General features: G+C 40.8%; 1 protein-coding gene across 2 annotated transcripts in view; it reads left to right on the top strand.

Annotated features, from left to right (window-relative positions):
• Positions 1–17128, top strand: part of TPK1 (thiamin pyrophosphokinase 1) — a 492046-nt gene that overhangs the window by 195816 nt on the left and 279102 nt on the right. For both annotated transcript variants that reach the window (XM_062190349.1, XM_062190261.1), the window contains one exon: positions 15786–15858. In XM_062190349.1, coding sequence (XP_062046333.1) covers positions 15786–15858 — 73 coding nt within the window. The remainder of the gene's footprint in view (positions 1–15785; positions 15859–17128) is intronic.

Raw genomic sequence — 17128 nt, 5'->3', positions numbered from 1 at the left:
AGATGCACAGTTTAGCACATGCTCAATCGGACTTGCCCCAAACAGTAGAGTTAGAAACGTGCCAAGGGATTCCAATTCAATCCCAATAAGGTGGCATGTACCAATGCCATCTCACTAGTCAAAGTGATCAGTTTCAGTTCACAGTAAATCATGATGATAGGATTAAGAGTCAAAGGGATCACATAAACAAGACTAGCGTCTGCTAATACTAACTGATAGAATTTAAAAGGAGAGAACGATCTAATTTACTCTTTCTAAAGACAGGAATACCTTCTGGGCATAGAGGTGAGAGTGAGCTTTTTTTTTTTTTTTTTTTTTTTTTTTGACAGGCAGAGTGGACAGTGAGAGAGAGAGAGACAGAGAGAAAGGTCTTCCTTTGCCGTTGGTTTACCCTCCAATGGCCGCTGTGGCCGGCGCGCTGAGGCTGGTGAACACCACAGCCGGCGCATCGCGCTGATCCGAAGCCAGGAGCCAGGTGCTTATCCTGGTCTCCCATGAGGTGCAGGGCCCAAGCACTTGGGCCATCCTCCACTGCATTCCTGGGCCATGGCAGAGAGCTGGCCTGGAAGAGGGGCAACCGGGACAGAATCTGGCGCACCGACTGGGACTAGAACCCGGTGTGCCAGCACCACTAGGCAGAGGATTAGCCTGTTGAGTCATGGTGCCAGCTGAGAGTAAATTTTAAAATGATTTCCTTTCAGAACATTTTACCTTAGGTTTTATTGTTGAATTAATTTTTTTCTTCTTTATATCTTATCCTTCCTTTGTTCCAACTAGACAGGTCATTAATTAAACAGGTAAACTGATTCTCTGGGACGGATGGAAAAAATCTCATTTCCAGAAACTTCTGGTCGCTGACAGAACTGTCCAAGCATTGTAATCCTAGCAAAGCCTTACATGCAGACCCAATGTTTCCTTTCGTACATGAAAATCCATTTTCAGGTGTCTTGAAAGTCACTGACAACTCATTCCATCTCCTGAATGTATAACATAAAATTGCATTATTGGAGAGGCAATAAAATCATTCCTGATATCTCATTCTATGTTTGATATAATAGAGTCTAATCAAATGTTACAACAAATAGTGAATTTTTTAGTGAAATATGTGACTGTAAAATTGGTGTTAATTATGGTTTTTAAAGTATCATTTCTCCTTTATAACATTTTGGGTACTGGTACTGATTCAAATTTGAAATCATATTGTAAGTTAATGAGAAAGTGGTTTTCTAGAATACATCCTTTCAAAATTAGCGGTGTGATTGAACCATAAAGTATTCCAAAAATTAAATTAAGTGTATATTCATTAAATTATTCCAATATGTATGAAATATACAACTAATACATAATCTACTGAGATAATTTAAGTTCATATAAAAAGAGGATAAAATATGTGTAGAAAAATCAAAATTCTTCACCTACTCTTATGACATGATTATAATATCAGTTTTACTACCTGTATAAATATAGGCTTTAATGTCTTAACTAGTTTGTTCTCTTTGTAGTCTTATATTGTTCCAAGGAATTGTGATTACAGTTGATTATTTTGAAGAAGGGAGAAAATGAAGAAAATAGAACATATTTGGTACAGAATATTTGGTATGATTTCAGTCTATTAAATAAATGGTGGGTTTTGTGTAATGGGATAGGAGTTGACAAACTTTACCTTGCAGGCCAGCTGCCTCTAAGTTTTATTGGAACACAGTGCTGCCTATTGCTTTTCTGTTTTCCCCATTAGCCTTGATGCTACAATGGTAGAGTTAAGTAGTTGAGACAGAGAACTATTTTTTTCTTTAAGATTTATTTATTTTTCTTTAAAGGCAGAGTTACAGAAGAGAGGAGAGAGGGAGATCAAGATTTTGCATTACTGCTTCACAACCCAAATGGCTGCAATGGCTGGGACTGGGCTGGACTGAAGTCAGGAGCCTGGAACTTCATCCAGGTCTTCTGCATGGGTGCAGGAGTCCAAGTACTCGGGACATGTTCCGTTGCTTTTCCAGGTGCATTAGAAGGGACGGGGAGCAGTAGGACTCGAACAGGAACTCATATGGGATACAGGATTACAGGCCACAGCTTAACCTACTGTACCACAATGCTGGCCCATGAAAAAGATCTTACAACCCATGGAGCCTAAAATATCAACCCCCTCATGTTTTTAAAAAAAATGCTGTTCTTGGTCTAGCTATGGTCTATTTGATAGATAGTTCCATGTCTGTGTGCAAGTGAAAAAGAATGTCTATCTACTGTTGGTGACTACAGTTAATTATTTTTCTATAAATACTGATATTGTAAATCAGATGAAGCTGTTAGATAGTTTTTTATTCTTAATACTTTAATAGCTTTATTGGGATAGAATTCATATTTCATATAATTTCCAATAGTTTAAGTTTGTTTGGAGAGTATGTGGCCATCACCAATTTTGGAGTTGGTGAGGATGTGGAGCAATAGGAGCTGTCACTCAGTGCTATCAATTTTAGAACATTCTTCTTACCTCAAAGAAAACCACACATGTACTTTTTAGAAACCATCCCTCTCCTTCTTCCTGGTCCTGACAACCATTCATTTCCTTTTTTTCTTACAGTTCTTTTTTAGGGCTACTTCTTTTGCTTAGCAGGCTGTTTTTACTGTTCACCCGTGTCATAGTTTGCATCTTTTCTTCATACCTTTTTATAATCAAGTACAGTTTCATTTTATGGCTGTAACACATGTTCTTTAACCTCTTGTCGATTGTTGGACATTTGGGGGTTTCCACATTCTGGCTGTTAAGAATGATGCGGCTGTAAACATTAGTGTACAAGTTTTTTTTTGTTTTGTTTTGGTTTTTTTGCACAGATCTTTCCATTTCTCTTATACATAGGAATGGAATTGGAAGTCAAATGGTAACTCTGTGTTTAATCACTTACCCTTTGTTAAAATCGCTTGCCTAGTTTGAAAGATTTTATTTTTTAAGAGCATATTTAGTCTCACAGAAAGATTGAGAGGACAATTCACAGATATCCAAAATAGGCCTTTTTTCATACATGCCTGCTTTCCTATTTTCTCCATCCCTGGTCATTTTTACAACTGATGAACCTTCTTTGATACATCATTAACACCCAAAGTCCATGATTTACATTCGGGTTCTTTCACTCTTGGTGTTACACATTCTGTGGGTTTGAACAGTTTTATAATGACTTGTATCTGCCACTATAGAATCATACAGCAATGCTATCCCTCTCTGTAGCTTCCGTTATTTTACTTATTCCTTTTTACTGTGGGGTTACAGCAAGAAATTCACTCCCATTGCATGGGCGGAAGTAGTAGTCTGTATATTTTAATTTCTTATTGATCCATGAAATCTACAACCCTGAGATTGTTTGCTTAGTGTTAGAATTGAATATTTGTTTCTTCATTAACTGGGGTCAGATACGCTCCACAAGCCCCATTTGGTTGTGCTTCTCTTTACCATTTCTCCATGCATTAAAACAAATCAGCACAGAAGCATGGATAGAGTCTGCCTGGGGATTGATTGATAGCTTATTGTGTGGAGTAACTTTGCATCATGCTCACATTGCTCCTGATCACCATGCAACATTAGTTGGGCATACAAGTACAGCAGATTGCACACAAGGACCATGATTCTGGAAGGAGTGAAATTTACACTAAGACAGACATGTAGCAAAAAGATTTTCTTAACCTGTAAAGAACACCTATTGTTCAGTGCAGAAATAAGGACGAAGAGAGAATCTTCTGAATCATGTCACAGTCCATCTGGCTTCATATATCTTAGTCTTGACTTTCTACCAATAATATTAGGACAATTAAAATCTTCCTCGGGCTGGCACTGTGGTGCCCCAGGTTAAGCTGGTATCTGCAGTGCCAACATCCCATTTGGGTGCCTTTTCAAGTCCTGGCTGCTCCACTTCTGGTCCAGCTCCTGCTAATATGCCTGGGAAAGCAGCAAGAGATGGCCCAAGTCCTTGGGCCTCTGCATCCACAGGGGAGACCTGGAAGAAGTTTCTGGATCCTGGTTTCCACCTGGCCCAGCCCAAGCTGTTGTAGCCATATGGGGAATGAATCAATGGATGGAAGATCTCTCTCTGTCTCTCCTTCCGTCTCTCTCTGTAATTCTGCCTTTCAAATAACTAAACCTTTTTTAAAAAAAAAAATTTCCGGCTGGCGCCATGGCTCACTTGGCTAATCCTCCACCTGCGGCACTGGCACCCCAGGTTCTAGTCCTGGTTGGGGCGCCAGATTCTGTCCCGGTTGTTCCTCTTCCAGTCCAGCTCTCTGCTGTTGCCTGAGAAGGCAGTGGAGGATGGCTCAGGTCCATGGGCCCTGCACCCACATGGGAGGCCAGGAGGAAGCACCTGGCTCCTGCCTTCAGATCGGCGCAGCGCAGGCTGCAGCGGGCCGGTTGCCGTAGCAACCATTTGGGGGTGAACCAATGGAAAAGGAAGTCATTTCTCTCTCTCTCTCTCTCTCGCTCTCTGTCTAACTTGGCCTGTCAAAAAAAAAAATCTTCCACATAAGAGTATTATGAAAATTAATGGGGGCCGGCACTGTGGCACAGGGGGTTAAAGCAATGGCCTGAAAATCATACTGATTACTAATATTTTTAAATATAAAAAAATATAGAGACTGGTATATAACAGATAGTTTAAAAATGTTCCCTGAAAGATTTGTTCTAGGGTTATAGCCTTCAAGTCTTCCTCCTTTTTGTAGTTTTTTTCTATTTCTCTCCATGTCGTAATCAATCGGCTGTTTCCTGTGTTTGCGGAGTTTTGTATTTTTTCCTTGTTGTTGTTGCCTCCTCACTGTTCTGCAGTCATCATTTGTGATATAAAGAGGCTATCTGTATGCTTCTTGTTTCTGTTGTTATTGCTTTCTCTAGGTGTTCATTAGCATACAAAGAAATCTTTAAATCATTTGGAGAACCACAGTTATTTTCTGCCTTGTAATATTGATTCTTGAGCTACTCAATTTAAGAAGCTGAGATCAAGTATCTTAAAACTGAAACATTGTCTTACCCGGACATGAGCACTAGACTCATTTATATCAAGCTCAGCAGTTGTTAAGAACTATTTAATTTTTTTATATTAAGATTTTTTTCAGATTTTTAAAATTTTCTCCTCTGTTTGCTTTTACAAATATCATTATTAATTTTCTCTTTTGGTAGTGAAAGGAAGAGATATACTTTATAAAATGTGTCAAAGAAAGAAAAATCTCATCCTTGAGATTGTGAATAGCTTGATCCCCTGATTTCCATTATTTCTTTAATGTGTGTACAAGAGAGCTTATAGGTATTTATTTTATTGTTCTAAATAGACACAACAAAGATAATGGCAAGCACATTTTGTGGATCTCTCTGCCTTTTTTTCACTTAGCAACATGTAGTGCGCATTCCCTCTCTGAAAGTAGGCAAAGGTCAACTCATGTAAAAACAGTCTAGTTTCCCCAACAGTGTGCATTAAGTTTTATTCCAACTTTTCTTCATTACTGAAATTTCTTCCCTTGTCATTAAGATATTCTATGTATGCATTTTTTTTAAGGGAAAGGGTTTATTGGGGAACACCCAACAGACATGAGTAAAGGGGCAGCAAAGGAAAAAGAAAGAAAGAGAACATAAAAGAGAAACAGGAGAGGAGCTAAGAGAGAGGAGAGAGCACAAAGGAGAGAGAAGAGAGACGAGAGGAGGAGAGGAGCCAAGAGAGGCCAAGAGAGCGCAGGAGAGAAGGACCAAGAGTTTGTATGCATTTTTTTAAACTTTTATTTAATGAATATAAATTTCCAATGTACAGCTTATGGATTACAATGGCTTCCCCCTCCCATAACTTCCCTCCCACCCACAACCCTCCCCTCTCCTGCTCCCTCTCCCCTTCCATTCACATCAAGATTCATTTTCAATTCTCTATATACAGAAGATCAATTTAGTATACATTAAGTAAAGATTTCGACAGTTTGCACCCACATAGAAACACAAAGTGAAACATACTGTTTGAGTACTAGTTATAGCATTAAATCAAAATGTACAGCACATTAAGGACAGAGATCCCACATGAGGAGCAAGTGCACAGTGACTCCTGTTGTTGACCCAACAAATTGACACTCTAGTTTATGGCGCCAGTAACCATCCTAGGCTGTCGTCATGAGTTGCCAAGGCTATGGAAGCCTTCCAAGTTCACCGACTCTGCTCATATTTAGACAAGGTCATAAAAGACAGAGTGAGGATAGTAACCAATGATCCTAAGGGTGGCATTAACCAGGTCTGAACAATTATACAGCATTAAGTGGGGAAGAGGACCATCAGTACACACAGGTTGGGAGTAGAGCCATTGGAGGTAGAGTAGAGGTTAAGATTACAAAGGAATGAGGCCCAAGTGCGCTAGACAGGGTCTAGAACAAAGGACAGAGTCATTATTAGAGGAGCTAAGAAAGGTGCTGTCTAAGCTACAATTAAGTTTTCTGGTTGAGAGGCAAATAGAACCTGACAGAAGGGGCTTGATAATAATCTGGTGGGCTTTAGGCCTTGTAAGTTAAGAGGCCCAGACCTACCTATCTCTTCACATGGGGTACATCCTAAGGGAGGTGTGAACCTCCTAGGGGAAGGCACTCTGTTGACTTCCATTACTTGGCTGGCCTGGGAGGAGAGCTGGTCAGGTAAAGGCAGGGGGCATCTCTAACAAGAAATGTACAGTTCTGCCTGCAATGTTGCTGACCCTACTTGACCATCCCCTCAGCTGCAGTGGTCCCTTTGGAAGTTGGGCTGAGTGAAGGGCTTTTCAGCTTAGAGCAAATAAGATCTGTGGCTCTGACCTGGGCATCCTTCGACTCCAGGGCAGGTCCATTTCCAGTGATCCAACTCTTGGCAGAGCTGCCAGGGCTCTTCACAAGCTGACTTCTGCTGAAGCCCAGGCTTACCACATTGAAAGCCACTGTAGTGGACTGGCCTGTTGGGTCTCCTTGAGGGCAGATCACTGTACAGATCAGCCATTAATAGGCCTGCCACCCATTGCTTCTGATGCCTAGCTTTCTTTTCCTCCTGGTTTTTGTTCAAGCAGACCAGAGGATGCAAGTCAAGGGAGTGCCCAAGTCCCATCTCTAATCTTTGGTGGCCTGAACTACAAGTCTATAGTCACAGGCATGTTCTGTAGTAGTTTTTCTAAGGTAGACAATGCCCATGAGGAAAATTATATTCTCACTTTAAAACTTTCTTTCCCTTTGGTCTGAACGGTAGGTTTTTTCTACTTACTGTTTACTTCGATGATGGTGAAGTAAATCTAGCTATGAGATTATAATTTAAGCTCTTATTTTGGCTATGCTATTACAGAGAAATGTTAGCCATCTCTTTTATAAGGTCTAAAGATTAAATTGTGCGTCCTACAGATTCCTTTATAATAGAATTAGTTTCCTACCTTGAGGAGAATAGAGAAATGAAACAACAAGTTGGGCTTAGAATAGAGAAATGAGGGAGCAAGTCCTAGATCGCTTGCTGACAATAGCAATATTACATGAATACTTAGCAAACAGTTTCAACCATTAGATAACAACTTAAGAAAACATTTACCAGAAGGCCCAATTGCCGTCTATAAATTTTAAGAATCATGTATTTGGAAACACCTCTTAAATATCTAACATGGTGTAGTTTGTTTAGCCAGTAACTTAAGCACAACCATATAAAATGTTTTTAGTTTCTTTCTACCAACAAGTATAAAACATATGATGCAGAGATTCAGGTCATACGAATTAAAATGTATCTTTGATTAATTTTAGCAGCTTAAAATATTGGACAATCTTATCTATAAGCCAATTAAAATAAAACTCAATAAAATTTTCCTATGTGGACATACAATATGTACACACATATAACATAACATAATAGACCAATATAGCAATTTTAATAATAGCTTTTAAAATCTTTAACTCTTTTTGTAGATTGCCAATTGATTTGAATTGCTTTTTGTTTTCTTGACAAACCCCCCAAAAAAAGAATTCTAGGCCTTGGCCTTGTAGGTATCAACTTTTAATTTAGCAAGCAATCCAAGTTTATGATAAGCAAAAGTATACTCTCCAGAGTAGGGCAGTAGCTGGAAGAGCAACCACAGCACTGAGAATCAAGGATGTTTCTCTTATTTTTATCTTGTAATGATTAAATGGGAATAAGGTGTTTTTCTAGAACAGGAGTCACATCTGTTTTCTTTTGTAATAGCTTTCTTTTAGATCTGTCTTTGCAATATTTGAGTCTCAGCCCAAACCACAATATGAGATAATGAGTCTAAGATTTCTTTTAAAGATTTATTTATTTATTTATTTATTTATTTATTTGAGTAGAGTGACCAAGAATGAGAGACAGAGAAAAAAAGAGCTTCCATCTGTTGATTCACTCCCCACATTACTGCAACAGCAGAGGTTAGGCCAAGCTGAAGCCAGGAGCCAAGAACTCCATCCAAGCTTCCCAGAGGTGACAGGAGCCAATACTTAGGTCATATTCTGCTGCTTCCAAGGCTCATTATCAGGAAGCTGGACTGGAAGTAGAGCAGGTCAGAACACCTTCCTCTGCACCACAGAGTTGGCCCCAAGGGTAAGGTTAAAATAATGATGTGGGGGTCGGTGCTGTGGCACAGCAGGTTAACACTCTGGCCTTAAGCACCGGCATCCCATATGGGCGCTGGTTCTAGTCTCATCTGGCTCCTCTTCCAATCCAGCTCTCTGCTATGACCAGGGAAAGTAGTAGAAGATGGCCCAAGTCCTTGGGCCCTTGCTCCCACGTGGGATACCTGGAAGAAGCTCCTGGCTCCTGGCTTTGGATCAGCACAGCTCCGGTCATTGCAGCCATCTGGGGAGTGAACCATCAGACAGAAGACCTCTCTCTCTCTCTCTCTCTGCCTCTCCTCTCTCTGTGTAACTCTGACTTTCAAATAAATAAATAAATCTAATAATAATAATAATAATAATAATGTGGCTCACAGTGTGGCTACCCTTACTGGGACACTGGCCAACCTGGTAGTTTCTGAGCTGTTAGGCTGTGAAAAATCCTTGAGACTTCCCAGGACACCTCCATTTTGCTAACATCTAGCTGTCTGTCTATACTAACAATATCTTTATTATATTTAGAAGCTTATTTACAAAAGTAGTTGAACTAATTCTATGAGCATACTTAAAATGTGATATGTTTTTACTTATAGTTTGTATCCTTCTCTCACATCTCCTTCAGTAAGTTATTCAGTTTTGCAGAGAATGTTAACTCAAATCTTTGAACAATCAATTTATTCTTTTTAAAAAAATTATTTATTTGAAAGAGTTACACAGTGAAGGAGAGGCAGAGAGAGAGAGAGAGAGAGAGAGAGAGGTCTTCCATCCACTGGCTCACTCCCCAAATGGCTGGCCACAGCCGTCGAAGCTATGCTGATCCAAAGCCAGGAGCCAGGAGCTTTTTCCAGGTCTCCCACATGGGTGCAGCGGCCCAAGGACCTGGTCCATCTTCTACTGCTCTCCCAGGCCATAACAGAGAGCTGGATTGGAAGTGGAGCAGCTGGGATTCGAACCGGCACCCATATGGGATACCAGCACTGCAGGTGGTAGCTTTACCTGCTATGCCACAGCACTGGCCCCAGTTTCTTCCTGCTTTAGACTGATATTTTCTTCTTGTATCTATTGTCACACTGTTCTTTAGCAGTGTTTACAAATGCTTGTCTCCTAAATTTCTCCTTGTTTCAAAATCCTATTGTCCATTTAGAAACCAGTACAATTCCTTCTTTCCTCTGCCTCAGAAAAACCCTAGTAAAATATACAGGGTGACCAAACTAATAGTGATTAATAAAATCAGCAGGAAGCAGTGCATTTATCCAGGGGACTTTCTCTATTAGAAAGATAATTGTTCTGTTTTATAAATGTACGTGGGGGAGGTTTTGTACTTAGCTATTAAAGAACAAAGGTTGGACTACCTGGGTTGGGATTCTGGTTTCAGGCTTATAATCTAGGGCAAGCCACTTAACTTCTCCAGGAATAATTTATTTTAACTGAATAGCTTAAATTGTGCTTACTGTGTGCCAGGCATCTTTAAGTGCTTTACATATATTAACTCAATCCTCACAACTATTTTAAATAGGAAGAAATGAAGCCCAGAAAGTTAAATGATTTGCTCAATCTAGCACGTATGGGGAGGGCAGTTGTAATAATAAGGCCTCATTCTTTTCCACTTTCTTCCCTTTTCTGGCTTTTCTCCTTTTTCTATTTTTCATCTCCCCTTTGCTCCACCCCCTACTATTTCATCCCTTCTTTTTCTCTCCCCTCCTTTTGCCTCCTTGCCTTCTCATTTTAATTTGTCATCGTGAGCATCTGTGTATGTGGTATGCTGGGGAATACTGAGCTCAGTCAGAGGCAGAGCCTGCTTCAAGATCTTACCATCTACGGGAGCTACTAGACATACGAGAACTCACTGCACGGAATCAGAAAGAGATATGGTGCTATTCAGGTTACAGGAACTGCTAATGTTTCCCTCTGGGACAAACAAGACTGAGGGAGGGACAAGGAAGATGTCATGGAAGACCATGGTTGTTTTCTACCATGTCATGTCTAGTCTCACAGTCTTCATATGTCAGCCTCATTGTTGACTGTTACATCTGATGCATCGTCAGCTCATTTATTGATCTCAGACCTTTTGGAACTCTTGTTTTGTTATTAGTAACTGATATGCTTTAAGAAGAACTGTAAATATCAAAGGAATCTGGTGGGCCATTTGTGAAGAGTCCGGGATGCCTCTTAGTACTAACAGGGCAGTGTGTGTAGATTAAGGATAATGAGAAGATGCATACTGGTGTGGGCTGTGTCAACAGTAGGCAGAGTTGTGATCAGTGGCTACACAAATCCACATATCCATAGTCAGTTGCTATGTGTAATCAATCTCCAAAGAGTTCTGAAAACAGTCTTCTGTATGAACTGCCATTTATAGCATAACATAGCCCCTGTACAACTGACAAGTGTCAGCCCCACTAAGTACTTCTTCAGAACACTCAGGTGCTATGGCAACAGGTCACGCAGAAAAGTGAGATGGGCTTTTAATTGCAGTGTCAAAAAGTACATTTCTGGAAGTTTCAAAAGCCAGTGTATTAGATTCCAAAGTTACAATTATTTTAGTCATCTCAGCGTGAGTACCTGGTGTATTTTTGGCACAATTCTTCTTAGAAAGAAGCGTCATGATTCAATTTGACAGTGTGTATGTTGGGGTAGGCATGTGACTCAGCAGTTATGAAACCAGGTGGGACACCTTCATCCTATATCTGAGTGCTTAGTTTGATTCCTAGATCCCCTGCTTCCAATTCAGTTTCTTGATAACATACACTCTTGGGAGATATCAGGTGATGGCTTAAGTACTTGGGTCCCTCCCCACAACATGGCAGACCTGTAGTGATTTCTGGGCTCCAGACTTTGGCCTGACCCATTTCTGGCTGTTGTGGACTTTAGGGGTGTGAACTTGAAGATGAAAGATTCTCTCTTTCTCTCTCCCTTTCAAATAAATAAAATATGTTTTTTAAAATGGTACCATTTTTTAAAAAAATCATATACTGCATTGGAGAAAATTATATTAGAAGTTAACCAAAGTTAGCTTCATTTGTCTATAGTTTTGCTTTACTGTTAAGTGTTATATGGACACAGAAGTGAATTTAGATGATCTCTTTCTTTCCTTATCCATAGTACACGATAAATGGAGATCTGTTTAAGGGGATCTGTCCTAAGGAGATAGGGTTCAGCTGGTCTGCGTTTATCAGCCTTCACATTTCTTTTTTATTTATATTCATTCATTTCTTTTTTTTTCTTTTCTTTTTTTTTTTATAGGCAGAGTTAAAGAGAGAGAGAGAAAGAGAGAGAGAGAGACAGAGAGAGAGACAGAGACAGAGAGAAAGGTCTTCCTTCCGTTGGTTCGGCCCCGAAATGGCCGCTACGGCCGGCACGCTGCGCTGATCCAAAACCAGGAGACAGGTGCTTCCTCCTGGTCTCCCAAGTGGATGTAGGGCCCAAGCACTTTGGCCATCCTCCACTGCACTCCCGGGCCACAGCAGAGAGCAGGACTGGAAGAGGAGCAACCGGGGCAGAATCCGGCGCCCCAACCAGGACTAGAACCCGGGGTGCCGGTGCTGCAGGCAGAGGATTAGCCTAGTGAGCCACGGTGCCAGCCTATGGTCATTCATTTCATTTCACTCGTTTTTGTGCTATTTGGAAACTGCCAAACTGGTTTTAGATATCTGAGGGACTAAAGTTTGCAGAGCAATATAAAATTACTCTTCATAGGGAGTTCCTTGAACCAGACAGCAAGGAAAAAGAGCCCTAAGTTGCAATGACTGCTCTACATAGAGAAGTGTCTTACACACTGGCCGTACTGACAGATTCACTTGGCATCCAGGATCCCAGCTCTTCATAAAGGATAGTGGAAATCCTGGAGGGCTGATTCCCTTTATCCCCTCAAGAAATGATATTCTCTGGTGCTTATGGGTATGAATTTGCATGTTGTTGTATGGACAGGTGGAAGTACTTTAAAGAAACATTGAAAACAAATGATTTCAGATGATAGAAAAAAAGAAAAAATGAATAGTCTATTTTTTGTTCTAATAGAGGAAAGATGTAAGGTATTTACCTACATAGGCATAAAATAGAGTTGAAAGTAATAGATGCAGTGCACAAGGAAGTTTTGAGAACGAAAATTTAGATATACGAGTTGAAACCAGACAAGGTGATTTTAAAAATCTAGGTTCCTGCATTTACTTTCCAACTCTATTCTGAAGTGTTCTATAATCTTTTGCACATAGTTTTTGTTCAGTGCACATTTGTATAGTGAAATAGTAACTTAAAAAATTGTCAAGCCAGCTCATGCAAACTAGGTAGTTTATGTGGTAGAGATCTCTGTGGTAGAACTTTCTCATACAGATTTGTCCCTGGAAGATGTCCAGCTCAAACAAGGCTCAGCCTGACTCGGATCAGTAAAGTTAAGTTTGCTCTAAGAATAATATCTCCAATTAAGGATCTTAAGGAAGAATTGTGCCAAAGGGCAAAGTTAGTTTTGTTTGTTTTCATATTCATCTGTATTGATTTTATCCTGAGTGCACACACAAAGGGTTCTGAGTCAGATTTCTTACTACATCTGTCATCTTTGTCCTGTGTTGGGAAGCAGAAGAAAGAGTATTCTATGCCCAGGGGGATGTCATCCCCAGGGTAAACATCTTAAGTGGAATCTAGTGGGCAGGGTGAAGGTAAGCTAAATACAGCTGTGGCTTGTATCTTTGGGTTGATAGCCTCCTGGAACCAATTGTGGTCATTTACTACATAAACGTGTGCTCTCAACAGTGGTGCTGATTGTTGGCCCAGCTACCACCATGGCTTCCTCCGAAAAGCAAAGTAAGTGCTTTCCCAATGAGACTTTCAGAGGGTTTCTTTGGAATTAATGAACGTGATGTGTAAGCCTTCTTGGACTTGGGGCTTCCGAGGCAAGTTGGCCTTGTTTTTCACCCTTTGGCATATGCGGCAAGAGCCAGGTAAATTTTCCTCTGCTGGTAGTTGTATGTTTGTAGGTGAAGGCCTAAGATGTTCTTGGTTTGCGTTTTTCTCTTCTTATTAAGTAGATGGTGGCAGTTGTGTTTTCCTTTTTGTTTTTTTTTTGTTTTTTTTGTTTTTTTTTTGTTTTTTGACAGGCAGAGTGGACAGAGAGAGAGAGAGAGAGAGAGAAAGGTCTTCCTTTGCCGTTGGTTTACCCCCAACAGTGGCCGCTGCGGCCGGCGCACTGTGCTGATCCGAAGCCAGGATCCAGGTGCCTCTCCCGATCTCCCATGCGGGTGCAGGGCCCAAGCACTTGGGCCATCCTCCACTGCACTCCCAGGCCACAGCAGAGAGCTGGACTGGAAGAGGAGCAACCGGGACAGACTCGGGCGCCCCAACTGGGACTAGAACCGGGTGTGCCGGCACCACAGGCAGAGGATTAGCCTATTGAGCCATGGAGCCGGCGTGTTCCTTTTCTTTTAAAGGGGTCTCCTTCCACAGTTTATGGACCTGAATCCTAATCCCAACCCATTAATATGGTAGTAATGTCTCTCCAGGAGTCTAATAGCCCTTTGTGGGTGTGTTTGTTTTAAAAGCTTTACTTTATTTGAAAGTTGGAGTCACAGCTGGAAGGAGACTGAGAAAGAGATCTTCTGTTTCCTGTTTGACTCCCCAAAAGACAAAACAGCCAGGGCTGGCCCTGGGAGAACCTAGGAGTCAGGACCTACATTCAGGTGTTGGTGGCAGGGACCCAAGCACTTGTGCCTTCCTTCATTGCCTTCCTAGACACATTAGCAGGGAGCAGCTGGGACTCAAACCTGCACCCCAGTGTAGGATGCCTGGGTCACAGTCGGTGACTTAACCCACTGTACCACAACTCCAGCCCCACAACTCCAGCCACCAGCCCTTTGTGCTTTATGCCCTTTGTGTTTTATGACATAGAGTTTGGACCAAATTCTGGGCTTCATCTGTATCCACTTGGAATACATAGTGAGAAAACCCTCCAATCTGCCTTTAACCAGAGACCTAGTCCATTAGCTAATAACAATTTGGCTCTCTTGAGAAGATTTAATAGAAGCCTTACTCTTTTGAACCAGAGCATGAACTAGATAAATGGCTGCTGATTAATTCTCAAGGATGGAATGCCTCTGCAGGAGGTGAAAGTGAAAATTCCCTTCTTGATATCTGACACATTTCTTTTTTATTTTATTTATTTATTTTTGACTGGCAGAGTTAGACAGTGAGAGAGAGAGAGAGAGAGACAGAGAGGTCTTCCTTTTTCCGTTGGTTCACCCCCCAAATGGCCACTACAGCCAGCAGGCTGAGGCCGGCACACTGCGCCAATCCGAAGCCAGGAGCCAGGTGGTCTCCCATGCGGGTGCAGGGCCCAAGAACCTGGGCCATCCTCCACTGCCTTCCCGGGCCACAGCAGAGAGCAGGGCTGGAAGAGGAACAACCAGGACAGAATCCGGCGCTCCAACCGGGACTAGAACCCGGGGTGCCGGCGCCACAAGCGGAGGATTAGCCTAGTGAGCCGCGGCGCTGGCCTAGATCTGACACGTTTCTGAGGCTCAAGGGGTGAGGGTATTTTTCAGGGACACTGTGAAATCTGAGGAAATTTTATTTCTTCACATTAGGAGTTTTATGTGGCAGATAATCTACTGCGTCCTGTAAATATTTTATGGAAAAGTAATACATGATTGCTTGCTTACTTGGAGTAAAGTAGGTTTCTGAAATGTGTTGTGGAGCAAACTAGCAGGAGAGAGGTAAGGTCGTTGTAATATTATTAGAAACACCAACTTTAGGGAATCGTGCTCTATAGTTAGTAACTGGGACCCTTGCAGAATTTCAGAGCTCTCTGGAAGACTGGTGTTTCTAGAAATAAGTCAAAAGGATGTTTGGAAAATGTCTCTGTACTGACTCCTGGTCAACACAGAATGCTAAATTCTCGTGTGATTGCTCTTTACTATCTGTTAAAAGTTCCAAGTTGCGAAAGGATACAGTAATGTAAAAGTTTATTTGTGTAGAAGGTAATAAGCAAAGTTATGCGTGCTTGTGAGTCTGACAGTGCGACTGAGCTGAAGGATTGGTTGGGGATATAGAGTTCCCTTCAATCGTAACCTGCTGAGACCAGGAGTATATCAGATGACATTCTATTGACTGAAAATAGTCTGTGTTTCTCTTTTGAGTATATCAGTTTTCTCTCTGGTCTTTGTCATCTCAATCTTAAAGCTCAAGAAAAAATAGGCTAAACTAGTTGACTTACTTTTGGTTTTTTCCAGCTTTTTGCCTGATCTCATCAGTGGAGATTTTGATTCAATTAGACCTGAAGTCGGAGAGTACTACACTGTTAAGGTAAACCATAAGTACTTTTATATTTAAGATCATTCTCATGGGATTGTTTTCCCTATATTCTTTTTGGTTTTCTTGGTGTTTAGGAAGGAATTGATAAACTCCTTGTTTGGTTACATTTTGTAGTTTTCATTTTTAATTTTAGAAATCACTACATATATTCAAAATGGAAATTTAAAAATTGACAAGTGGGAACACAATTTGAAGAAATTCTATCTCCATCAGATAAATGTTAATTCATCCATTAATCATATATATTTAAATAAGCTTATAATTTATGATGGTTCATTTAATAATTATTTTTTAAACTTTTATTTAATATAAATTTCCAAAGTACAGCTTATGGATTACAGTGGCTTTTTCCCCCCCATAACTTCCCTCCCACCCGCAACCCTCCCATCTCCTGCTCCCTCTCTCATTCCATTCACATCAAGATTCATTTTCAATTATCTTTATATACAGAAGATCAATTTAGTATGTACTAAGTAAAGATTTCAATAGTTTGCACCCTCACAGAAACACAAAGCATAAAGTATTGTTTGAGTACTAGTTATACTATTAATTCACATTGTACAACACATTAAGGACAGAGATCCTACACGGGAGTAAGTGCACACTGACTCCTGTTGTTGACTTAACAAATTGACACTCTTGTTTATTGCGTCAGTAATCACCCGATGCTCTTGTCATGAGTTGCCAAAGCTGTGGAAGCCTTTTGAGTGTGCCAACTCCTACCTTTCATTTAATAATTATTTTGCCACTATCATTTACTGTTACGTTTTCCACAATTAATCTTATTTAATGAATGAAGTTTGTTTTAACATTTTTATTAAATTTAAAAACATTTATTTGAGAGGCAGACAGAGAAACCCTATTTTCTGACCTCATCCTCAAACACCTGCTTGGCTAGGGGCAAGGGTGAAGCTGATAGTTAGGAATCCAATCACATTTTCCCACATGGGTGGCAGGAATGCAACCATGTAAACCTTCACCCCAGGCTCCAGGGCGTGCAGTAGCAGGAAACTGGAGTGTGGGGTAAACACCTAGAACTGAACCCAGGCACTCCAGTGTGGATACAGGGATCCCAGGCAACACCCTAACTACTGGGCAGAATGCCCACCCTGATTAGCCTTATTCTAATCAACCAGTCCCAATTGATGTACATTTGTATCATTGTAAATGAATTTTTGTTAAGATGCATAATTGTGCATGTGTAGAATTTTACAGCCAAAGTGTTTTTTTTTTCTTTAACATTTAGTTCTCTTGAAACTTA

This window comes from Lepus europaeus, chromosome 1 (assembly GCF_033115175.1).
Source record: "Lepus europaeus isolate LE1 chromosome 1, mLepTim1.pri, whole genome shotgun sequence".
NCBI lineage: Eukaryota > Metazoa > Chordata > Mammalia > Lagomorpha > Leporidae > Lepus > Lepus europaeus.
Note: the sequence above shows the minus strand (reverse complement) of the source record. Positions and strands in the feature narration are given on the sequence as shown.